This window comes from Hemitrygon akajei, chromosome 16 (assembly GCF_048418815.1).
Source record: "Hemitrygon akajei chromosome 16, sHemAka1.3, whole genome shotgun sequence".
Taxonomy (NCBI): domain Eukaryota; kingdom Metazoa; phylum Chordata; class Chondrichthyes; order Myliobatiformes; family Dasyatidae; genus Hemitrygon; species Hemitrygon akajei.
In genome coordinates, this window is record NC_133139.1 from 18,383,630 (window position 1) to 18,395,674 (window position 12,045).

At 43.5% G+C, this 12,045-nt stretch overlaps 1 protein-coding gene across 2 annotated transcripts; it reads right to left on the minus strand.

The window, feature by feature from the left end:
• Window positions 1-4,785: 4,785 nt before the first annotated feature.
• On the minus strand, window positions 4,786-9,732 carry LOC140739791 (C2 calcium-dependent domain-containing protein 4C-like). Of its 2 annotated transcripts, none has more exons than XM_073068315.1 (2): window positions 9,040-9,732; window positions 4,786-8,510 (listed from the first exon to the last, which is right to left on the minus strand). In XM_073068315.1, exon 2 carries the CDS (start codon window positions 8,476-8,478, stop codon window positions 7,135-7,137), a length of 1,344 nt encoding a protein of 447 aa, XP_072924416.1. In that variant the 5' UTR covers window positions 8,479-8,510; window positions 9,040-9,732; the 3' UTR covers window positions 4,786-7,134. The 2 variants fall into 2 exon arrangements, with proteins under 2 accessions (XP_072924416.1, XP_072924417.1); XM_073068316.1 differs by lacking the exon at window positions 9,040-9,732 and adding an exon at window positions 8,781-8,921.
• Window positions 9,733-12,045: the final 2,313 nt, after the last annotated feature.

Here is a 12,045-nt window from a genome sequence, read left to right on the forward strand (position 1 = left end):
GAATTAACAGGCTAAAGAACACCACAATTTCCCCCCTTGAGTTGCTTAGATCTGCACCACATTAAGTAACGTTGTCTTCATGGATTCTGTGTTAATCTGTAACATGTTAGAATTTAATGTCTAACTGGCTCAACACAAATATAATAGCCCATAAAAAGCAAGCTTCCTCCAAGAGGACCACAACTTGTCATTGGGTTGGAGGCCTGTGTGCCTCAATGACCTGGACAGCCATGTTGGCTGGAGTCAGGGCTTTATGCTTTGGCTTTTGGTAGGGTCACCCACGCCAAACAGGTCAAGGGGTAGAGCCCAGACTTAGAGTGGTCCACCAATCCTCCAGGTTGAGGGGTTCAGCACAGGGCTAACAAAATTATTACAGAAAGAGCAATGAAAAATCCTCTACATCTGAACGTGATGGCATTCCTGAATCTCCACCCCGGACTTGTATGACTGACAGTAGTGAAAACTGAGAGGAAGCTACTGACATGATGAAGGAAGCCCTGAACACTGCTAGAGATGGAGGACCCTTACTGCTGCCGTATATGCCCGTGGTGTAATGGGAGAAAGACAGAAAACAATCTGCATCCAAAGGGACTGGATCCCAAGCCACTTTCTGAATGTCAATAAATCAGTTTGTGGTGGTTTTATGTCGCACATATCCAAGTCTAGCCATTCTATCAATTAGCCCAGTGTTATTTGCACTACATGCCTTCAAGATTCAAAGTTCAAAGCAACTATAACAGAATCAGTGAAAGACCACCTAGCTACAGTGTTCAACCAGAGTGCAGAAGACAACAAACTGTGCAAATGCAAAAAGAAGCAACAATACAAATAAATAAGCAATGAATATTGAGAACATAAGATGAAGAATCATTGGAAGTGAGTCCATTAGCTGTGGGAACATTTCGATGATGGGGCAAGTGAAGTTGAGTGAAATTATTCCCTCTGGTTTAAGAGCCTGATGGTTGAGGGGTGGTAACTGCTCCTGAACCTGGTGGTATGAGTCATGAGGCTGTTGTTGGAGGCGGCAGTGAGAAGAAAGTATGCCCTGGGTGGTGGGGGTCATTAATAATGGATGCTAGTTTCCTGCTGCAACATTTCACATAGATGTGTTCAATGGTTGGATAGGCTGGGCCATATCCAATACTTTTTGTAGGATTTTCCATTTAGGGGGATTGGTGCTTCCATTCCAGATTGTGATGCAGCCAGTCAATATACTCTCCATTACATATCTATAGAAGTTTGTCAAAGTTTTAGATGTCATGCCAAATCTCTGTAAACTTCTAAGGAAGTTGAGGCACTGCAGTGCTTTCTTTGTAATTGCCCTTATGTACTGGGCCCAGGGCAGATCCTCTAAAATAATAACACCTAGGAATTTAAGGTTGCTGACCCTCTCCACCTCTGATCCTTCAATGAGGACTGCCCCTTGGATCTCAGGTTTCCTTCTCCTGAAGTCCATAATCAGTTCCTTGGTCTTGCTGACATTGAGTAAGAGGTTGTTTTGATGACACCATTCAGCCAGATTTTCAATCTCCTTCTTATATGTTGATCCATCGCCATCTTTGATTTGGCCTCGGCAGTGGTGTCAGCAGCAAACTTGAATATAGCATTGGAGCTGTGCTAAGCCATATAGGCATAAGTGTAAAGTGAGTAGGGCAGGGGACTATGCACACAGCCTTGTGGTTCATTTGTTGTCTTGGAAATCGTGGAGGAGACGTCGTTGCCTATCTGAACTGACTGGGATCTGCAAGTAAGGAAATCCAGGATTCAATTGCACAAGGCGGTGTTGAGACCAAGGTCTTGGAGTTTATTGATTAGTTTTGAGGAGACGATGGCATTGAATGCTCAGGTGTCGTCAATAAGGAGCATCCTGATGAACGCACCACAGCTATCCAGACATTCCAGGGTTGAGTGAAGAGCCAATGAGAAGGCAAACTGGATAGGATCTAAGTCACTATCTCAGGCAGGGTTTGATATGTTTCATCATCAACCTCTCAAAGCATTCCATCACTGTGGATGTCAGTGCTACAGGACGATAGTCATTGAGGCAGGATACCACACTCTTCTTGGGCACCAGTATAATTGAAGTCTGCTTGAGCAGGTGGGTACCACACACTGCTGAAGTGATAGGTTAAAGATGTCCGCGAACATACCAACCAGTTGATCAGCACAGGTCTTTATTACGGGGCCAGGTATAGCATTTGAGCCCGATGCTTTACGTGGGTTCACCCTCTTGAAGGCAGTTTGCACATTGACTAAAATCATAGGATCATATGGTGTGAGAGCTTGTGATGGTTCCTCCATGTTTTGATGGTCAAAGTGAGCATAAAAGGCATTGAGTTCATCTGGAAGGAAGCCCTGCTGTCTTCCATGTCACTTGATTTAACTTTATGAGAGGTGAGAGTATTCAAGCCCTGTCACAACAGTTGAGCATCCTTTGTTGATTCAAGTTTGGTCCAGAATTTCCTCTTCGTCCATGAGTTGGCATTCTGGAGATCGTGCCTGGACCTCTTGTAACTTTCTTGCTCACCAGACATGAATACCTCTAATCTGGCTCTCAGATCTCATAGTTCATTCAGGGCTTCTGATTGGGGAAGACGTGGATTGATTTAATGGGTTCACACTCATCTACAGCTATTTTAATAAAGTTCATTACAACCATGGTCTCTTCAATCAGATCCCTAGATGAGTGCTTGAACACGGCCCGGTCCACTAACTCGAAGCAATCCCGTAGCCCCTCCTCTGCCTCCCATGACCACCTCTTTGTTGTACTAATCTCTGGAGCTTTGCTCTTTAGCCTCTGCTTGTATACAGATCTCCCAAAATGCAATCCAGGCATAGTCTTTCAGAAAAATTTATTTGGCTCTGTATTCACCAAAGCCCAGGTTTCTCTTTCCAGCTCCTCTGTACATCTAATATGCAAACACAGGGAAGTTCTTGGATGGGCATGGTGGCCCACAAAATGCACATCACATTCATTGGATTTGGTACTGGGACTTTTCCACTTTTAAGTTAAATACTTTTCACCCATCTGACAGCTTTTCCCTAGGCTGCCTGGTGCAATTCCCCAGCGCCATCTTAGCAATCGATCAGGCAAATCCTATCTGATGCTCCAATCAATCGATCCCATTCCCCTTCCTGGACTGATGCACTACCCTCCCTCTAATTCTTGGGTCTCTCTCCCATAGAACACTTACAGACTCTTCGGCCCACGATGTTGTGCCGACCTTTTAACCAACTCCGAGATCAATCTAACCCTTCTCTCCCACATAACCCTCCATTTTTCGTTCATCTATTTGCCTAAGTCTCTTAAATGTCCCTAGTGTATCTGCCTCTCTCCACCACTAGCAGTGTGTTCCATGGACCTACTGCTCTCCGTCTATAAAGTCTACCTCTGACTTGCTCTTCATAATTTCCATGAAGTTATGTCCTTTATTAGTCATTTCTGCGGCATACCATATGCCTTTCTAACCACCCTATCAAGCTGCAGTGCATTTTCTTCACTCCCATTGCCATAAGTCCCATATACTTAATTCCTGTGTTTAATTTCTAGTCCCAGATCTCTCTAAACTTTCTTTATGATGCATGCATCTATATCTAAGAATCAAGCCTGCTGTTTTTCCTTGAGCAGCCTCCTTAAGTATCTTCAGAGAAAATCAGTGATCATTGGTACTTGCAGTAGAATGGTATTTTGATCATCGCTTTCTTCCAATTAACATGGCATGTTTTGCCTAGGGAATTCAACTTTCTATTGAGTTAAGTTCCTAGTGTCCCCCTAACTCCCCTTGGAAGGCAAGGTGGAGATACATTTCTACCAAAGGAGGCGTAAAATGCTCCTTCCACCCGCTAGCCTGCCAGTCATCTTTGGGCAAGGTGTAGCATCTGCTTAGCCCCCAGTCAGGGTCATATGAAGCCATGGGAGTAGATGGTGAATGGTTGTATTAGCTGCTGCTGCTGCATATCACAAGTCTTAGTTGTGATAGACAACTGACGCCAGGCAGACAATCTCCAGAGAGTATTGATAATGGCTGGGGTCATCCGTCTTGTAAATACACTGGCCAGAAGAAGGCAATGGCAAATCACTTCTGTAGAAAAAAATCTGCCAAGAACAATCATGGGCAAAAAAAAACCCACGATTGCCCACCTCATATGACATGGCACATCATGATGATTATAGTGTGATAGCTGCAAATAATGGTGGTAATTCTCTGCAGATCAGGCTAATTCTGATTCTCTTCTGAGTAGAAGTAGCATTCCAGGGGTGGGAGCTGGGAGGACAGAATATCTGAAGAAGGAACTGAAATATTTCAGCTGTGTGAGAAGATCTTTTAAAAAATAAAGACATGACCGAATTTGTTTATAAACTCTAGAATATGGATCCCTGTATATTCTTTCTTTAGTGTTTTAATAAACAGTCACAGATATGGTTGATATTTGTTTTAAAAGTTAATAACATTTATTTAAATGAAATGTGAATCTGGAGTTGACCTGAGAATAAGTAAAGCTACAGGTATGTTAGATCTGCAGACAACACTGATGGTTACTGCCTTCCAGACAACTTACAACAAGGCTAGATTCAGATTAAAGATGTCCTTCAATTAGCTGTTTGTTAAAGCCTTAAGTGATTACAACTTACAGCATTAGTGTGATGAAATCTGGATTACAAATGCATCAATCTATATTTTATCCCGAGGAGAAAAATGGTGCGCCCCCCCCCCCCAACTGCAAATCATTATCTTAATATGTTTCCCATCTTAAGTATTCCAAGAAATAAGCAAAGCAGTAGCGCCATGGCTTTTTTCTTTATTGATTCAATACATAGTGCAGACTTCATTTATCCACCAGATGTCTATATTTAACTTACAATTACAAGCGGGACAGACTGAACAGTGCAAAACTCTGAAGATCAGCTTCATGGACCCTGATTGTCAATAACACTATCTCCGGCATAATAAATTAAGTAGCAAAAAAAAGAGGCAAATTACAACAACTAGAAGATTCTGTACAACACTCTGCACAAAATGTAAACAGTCATTCTCATTTACTTAATAAAGAATCAAATAATAATTTAAGTTTATCTAAATTCTTCAGAATATGTATGATTTATGAGGGATTTCATACAAATTACTTATAAAAGATTTATTTCCATGACAGCAGCTCAATAATACAGCTTTTGCTCTTTGTAAAATCTGTTTTAATTAAAATGACTCTTCCTGTGCCATAAATATTCTATGATCCTGAGATCAGAGTTGAAAAGTGATGTGCCTACACTGGTCACAACTGACCATATTTTTGCAGTCTTCTAGGAAATGGGAAATGGATTATTCATTGCCCAATTTAACCAAACAACATGAGGCTCATTAGAATTGCAGCTAGTGTGAAATGCCTTTTTAATAATCCTGAAAGACAACATACTACGAATTGATTGTCATGAATTTAGAGGAGGATTTTTTATTCAATCAATTTTATGCTCTGCACATAAAATGGAGATGTTGTTTGCATTTGTGTTTTTAAATTTTATTCCTGGGTTTTGCAGAACTGTAATATTTAAACAAGATTTTCAAATGCCAAAGCTATCATTTCAGCATTGACACTGGGTCCCAGATGATTTTGGTAAGCTAATTTAGTTCCAGCCCTCTTTTGTTAATTTAGTTAGAAATAGATACTGATGAATAAAGATACAATATCTTGTTTCTTTCACCCACAGAATGTACTTTCCAAAACTATTTCAAACCATTTATTAGTGCAATGCTAAGTCTATATCCCTACCATTAATAAAAATAAATCAATAAATAAATGTGATTTCACAACACTAAGTCAGATGTATGGGCTTCTTGGTGTTGTCACAAGAATCCATATATGGTCGCAGTTTCACATAACTTACTTGGTCAATGACAGTGCTCAGCATTATGCTTTGCTTTTCAACAAGCATGCACACAATGGTATTACTGTGCACCAACACCAACCTATCAAACACTATTTAGAAACTTACCTTTATTAAGTCATTCTCAAGCATAAATATAATATAAATCAGGCAATATTATATAGATAACACCATACATCCACTTGCAGAGAGAGAAAAAACAATCCACTAGAGAGCATAATAGTTTTTCCTTCAGTGAGAATATTAGTCTAAAATGTTGCTACCTACAGTTTTCTGTGGTGGTGGATGCCTTAGCAAATTATTAAGTAAAAGATCTGTTGGCACATTTCCCCCATAAGCAATATGTACACAGAAACAAGTTATATAGTCAAAATATTCATATATTTTATACTCAAGTCAGAATGATACATACCTCACAAATGGTTGGTGAACAACAATTTACTTCTATCTCTCACAATATGTACAATTTAGTCTTGAAACTTCAACAAAAGTTAATAACAACTTAGTTTTCCACGACCCCTACCTCCCTTTCACAGTTATGACTGTCTTTTTTTTTATTCCCGGGAAGGAATGAGAGTCCCAGATCCATTCTCCAGAGCTGATTAACCCACCACTCCCTCACCACCATCATCACACACACACACACACACACACACACACACACACACACACACACACACACACACGGAGCACTTACAGTACAACTCTCTAAATGAAACTTTTCACAGCCCTCAGATCAGCCAGTTCTAACATCACAAAGTACTCCATGATTCACAAGATGCACAGTAAGTCCTGTAAAGTCTTTACTGTATTTTTTACGAATAGAATGTGGGACTCTTCGTAAAGTTGTTGCAGAACTGTTGAGGTTGTTAGCAGTGTGCTGGGTGGAGTGTGGATCAATGCCAGTGGAGAGAATCGCACTGGGCTCCTAGCAATGCAACTCAATGCTGTCCTTGAACAGCCTCTTCTCAATGCAATGTCCGTCTTTTCCGTGTTGTACCCTCTCCTTCAATGGTGGTATTAATGGTCAAAATAATGTTAACAAACATATGGTCTTCTTCGAGGGGCCTAACTCATGTAAACGATTTCCATCACTCGAGTTTGACAACTCATCCCTTTAGCCCTGTGAGTGTTCAAGATTTTTCAAATTTCTTAAAAGTTCATCAAATTCGAGCTAAAGACAGGAGCTCGGCCATTTATTGACCAGTTAGGGATGTGTCACCGCATACCCCCAGGCAGAAAACTAGCCCGCATCAGAAGAAAGGAAGCAACAAGGACAATTTCAGTTCTTTCTCACCCAGGACCGCATCGCGTTTGAGGCTGGAGGCTTTGTTGACGACTTTCAGCTTCAAAGCCGCCCTCTTAAACTCATCAAGCGGGAGTCCGTCGAAAAAGAAGTCTTCATTGAAAATCGGGTTTCTGCTATTCTTGATGATGGTGCTCCGCTGCTTCTGGACCTTTCCGGGAGTCAGGTACAAAATGACGCAACAGTTGATGCTCTTGTTGTCCAAAGTCTTGTCGTAGAGGTCCTCCGCAGTGATTATCCGGATGCGAAGGCGGGCGTTCGTGCAGTCATACTCCGCAGCCAGCCTGATGGCACCCCCCCTGTTGAGGCGGATGGTGTGCTCTTTATGGACTCGGTCTTGATATTGGAGCAAGCTGAGCGGGAGAACCCCCTGTACGGCTGGAGGACCACCAGCTGGAGGCGTGGGGCACCTGAGCCTTTTGGAGATATTTGGGCTGGCGTCGGTGGAGCTGCACTCGTCCGTGGACAAGGAACTGTTGCGGGTGAACGACTGAAGGGGCTTGCAGTGCTTGGCCAGGTTCTCGTGGCTGAACATCTTGAGCAGCGACGCCCCTGAGACCGAACGGGAGAGAAGGGGCGAGTTAAAGGGGGAGGACTCCGCAGAAGAGGCAGTGTCGCTCTCTCCGCCACTGAAGTATCTGTAGGTGCTCGCCAGGGACAGGCTAAACTCGGGTGGGTTGAGATGCTGGCTGTCCCCATTGCCTCTGTGACCAGACGGGCGCTTTCTTGGGGAACTGGGCGAGGTCACGGGGCTCCCGTGATCAGAATGGAACAATGATTCCTTCCTCCTGGTGTGAGGACTCTCCACCAAAGTAGAAAAGCCATAGGAAGTCTGTGTCATCGGGATGTAAGGGAGAGACATGGCACTCTGCGATTGAGGGTCATAATTGGTGTTGCAGCCCAGCTCTGCCAAGTCATCAGAATTGGCTTCATCCGCACTCTCGATCTGAATGATGTGCCGGTTGGCCACCTTCAATAGGTTGCTGCCGGCCTCCGAAGAGGTCTTACTCTTCACCCTGGGGCTGCCTTGGGGTCTTCTAGTGACGAAGATCTGCTCGGAGGTGGAAGCTCTCAAGTTTGACGACTTCTGCCGGTTTTCGGCGTTCTCGGCGGACGCTCCCTCGGACGAGCTGTTCGGAAATTTGGGAGGGATAAAGAAATCAGGGATTTTATCCGGGGTCAACACATTGCTGAACATGGGAGCCTTAGGCTGCTTGTCCCTGCCGCCGGCGTCTCCGGCGCGATTCAAATTGTTCTCCACAGAGCCTCTAATTTTTTCGAAGAGCCACATTCTGTCCTTCTGCAGCACACCGGACCAGCGATCTAAGGAGGGAAGCAGAGAGATGGTGAAAGCCTGTCAAATTACAGTCACGAGAAAATTAACGCAATCCGATTTTGCCAACATGTCGACCCGATGTTACTTTAATCTAAATTGTTAATTGTTTCGTTTCAGCTCGTGATTTCATTTCAAGAAAAAAAGCAGCCAGTTCTTCTATCTGTTCGCCGTCTCGAATCCAAATTAACTTTTAAAGACAGCACGTAACATAAACAACGCGACAAAGTTCACAGTCCCACGTGTAAATAACCTCCTACCAGCGGCGTTCTGGGCAAAATCTGCCGAGAGTGAACTCTTCGCTTCATAAGCAGACGGGAAAAGATTCCCCCCACTGCACTTCCAACGTTTGCTTCGTATAGTTTCTGAACATTCCTCCCCTCTCCACCTACTCGGTCAACTAGTAGAACAACTTTTGAAAACAATTGGTAAATCTTCTATCGTGTTAACGATGCTCTAGTGAAAGGTTTAGAAAATAGAAAAGCAGGTTTTGTTTTAAGACAGAAAAGCATCACTTACATTTTGTGTGTTTTGCTGTTCTTGAGGTCGCTCTGCTCCAGCGCTGTTGACTTCGCTCCCAAAATCTGAACAGCTATGGCCCCGACTCGCCTCTCCCTCTCCGCATCGTTTTAATCCGCCAGATCCGTCACTCGGGAATGATCGGCCACATCAGCCAATAAGTGAGAGGTGCCGCTTTGTGCAACAGGTTAACCTGATCATGTAGGTAACCAGTAACTGCACACAGCGTCAGTTGCCTAGCGCCGTGTTATTGTCCTCTCTCAAGCCCTCCAGCAAAAAATTCTGCTAACTGCTGTCCTCGCGTTGTGATACGGATGGGCAGATGTCTGATTTATAAACAGGTATTCCCCCAGATTTTCAATTCAGCACTGAAATAATAGAACAAGGCGAATTTGAGGCAGTTGAGGCGAGAGGTATCCATGCCCTTAAGAGGACGCACGAGTAAAATGCACCGGCGTGAATGAAAGGGATGGAGGAGGCGAACGGGGAAGACAGTCAGTCTGGAGACTTCTGCAGATTAGTGACAATCCACTGTAACTGCTAGAAAAGACAAGTAACCATGTGGACACAAGAGATGGTCAGTGTAGCCTCTGCTAGGTTTTAAACTGCAGATGAACCATTTCCCCACTTATCTCATCCTATCCAAGTGTTTTTTTTTGCGATTATTTTATAACAATGATATAGTCTGCCACTTAACTCCCCGATCTACCAGCCTTGAGCAGCAGCAGAGCCTCCTGAGAGTCCTGACCTGATCTGCGTGGAGTTTTCACATTCCTCCTTCCACCTATGCTCACACTTTTCCCATGAGGCTCCATTTACTCCGACACCACCCCCTTCCACAAAGACTTGGCGGGTTGTAATTAACACTTATTAATCGCCCCTCCCCAGAGTGTAGGTGAGTGACAGGATCTAGTGGGGGGGGGGGGGTGTTGCCGGTGAGGTTGCGGACAGAATAAGAAATGGGATTAATTTGACGTTAGTGTGGATAGGTGGATGATACTTGGCTGCAGACTCAATGAGCCTAAGGCCCTGTTCCCATGTTCTACAACATGGTGACTGAGGTCTTGCACAGAGTTTTTAAAATCAGAATCAGGATTAATATCACAGGCATATGGCATGAAATATGTTGTGTGGCAACAATGCATTGGAATACATAATAAAACTGGATTACAGTAAGTACACATAGTAGTAAAATTAAATAAATAGTGCAAATAAAGTAGTGAGGTAGTGTTCAAGGGTTCAATGTCCGTTCAGAAATCTGATGGCAGAGGGGAAGAAGCTGTTCCTGAATCATTGAGTACGTGCCTTCAGACTCCAGTACCTCCTCCCTGATGCCAGCAATGAGAAAGAGGCCGTGTCCTGGGTGACGTGAGCCATTAATGATGGATGCCGCCTTTTTGAGGCATTGTTTCATGAAGATGTCCTGGATGCCGGTGGGGCTACTGGCCATGATGGAGCTGACTGAGTTTACAACTTTCTGCAGCTCATTTCAGTCCTGTGCAGTAGTCCTCCCCCCACCCCCACCACCGTACCAGACAGTTAGAATTCACTCTGTAGAAATTTGTGAGTGTCTGTGGTGACATAACAAATTTCCTCAAACTCCTAATGAAATATAGCCGCCGTCGTTTCTTCTATGTAACTGCATCAATATTTTGGGCCCAGCATAGATCCTCAGAGATGATGACACCTAGAAACTTGAAGTTGCTCATCCTTTCCACTTCTGATCCCTTTACGAGGAGTGGTGTGTGTTCCCTCATCTTAACCTTTCTAAAGTCCATGATCAGTAACTATCCTCTGCTTGCTACATTTATCTGGAAAAATTCTTCGGGCTGGAGCCATCAGTCAGGGAGATTAGGGTGTCAAGGGTTGGGTTGGATGATTGGGAAGGAAATTGGGATTAACAGCCATGGGACTGGCAAAGGTCAGTCTCAGGTTACGGATGGGTGGTTAGAAAGGGTTGGGTTATACTGAGGTTCTGCTTAGCTACTGAGGCTTGGACAAACAGTTTAGATATTCAGGGGTTGTAAGGATCAGACTTGTGATTATGGGAGTTACAGCTCTGCTAAATGATGGGTGAGATCTCAGTTACACTCTGCTTGGTGGTTGGGATCCTCAAGGGAGAGCTGTCAATTATACTGTTATAGTCATACAGCAGACAGCCAGGCTCTTTTGCCCATAAAATCCACACTGTTAACAAACAACCTTCTTTCACCTAATCCCATTTCATCGTCCTCACATTCCTATGAACTCCACCACCCAGTCTCCCAGATTCCACCACTTACCTACTCTCAATGTGGCAATTTAATGCAGCCAATTAACCTATCAAACTACACATTTTTGGGATGTGGGAAGGAAGCCGGAGCATCCAGGCAAAACTCACTCAGTCACTGCTTTCAGCTCCCTTTTTTTTCTGGTAGTAGGCATTATTATCCTCTGTTACTAAGTGTATTCACAGTCTGGGAGTTTGACTGTCCGGACTTATACTCTTTATACTGTGTGGTGGTTGGTCTGGAGTTGTTGTTGTTTTTTTCTTGTGTGTGGGGATTGGGGAGGACACTAAGCTCACTTGTCTTTAATTTAGGTGCTTTTTTTGTTAAATTCTCTTCGTTTGTAGCATATTGTTATTATATGCTTAATCTTGCACTGTATTAATGCTCCCCACTGGGATTTGGGTTTTTTAATTTTGTAAAATGTTTTGAAAAACTAATAAAAATTTTTTTAAAAAACAAAAAAAAACTCACTCAGTCACAGGGAGAACGTGCACCCTCCACCATACAGTACCTGAAGTTAGTGTGGAACCTGGGTCTCTGGATCTGTGAGACAGTGGCTTTATTATCTGTGCCAATGTGCCACCTTGTGTACCATGAGAGAGAAGCCACCCATTTTCATACTACTTCCCATTCTCAATCTCCTATGGTGGGTCCATGGCTTCCTCTATTGCCTTGATGAGGGTATATTCATGTTGGAGGGTCATGACCTCAATGACCATAAGATATAGAAGCAAAA

What these genes read in the sequence shown, in the direction of transcription:
- LOC140739791 (XM_073068315.1), bottom strand. Translation starts at nt 8,478, where the DNA reads ATGTGGCTCTTCGAAAAAATTAGAGGCTCTGTGGAGAACAATTTGAAT.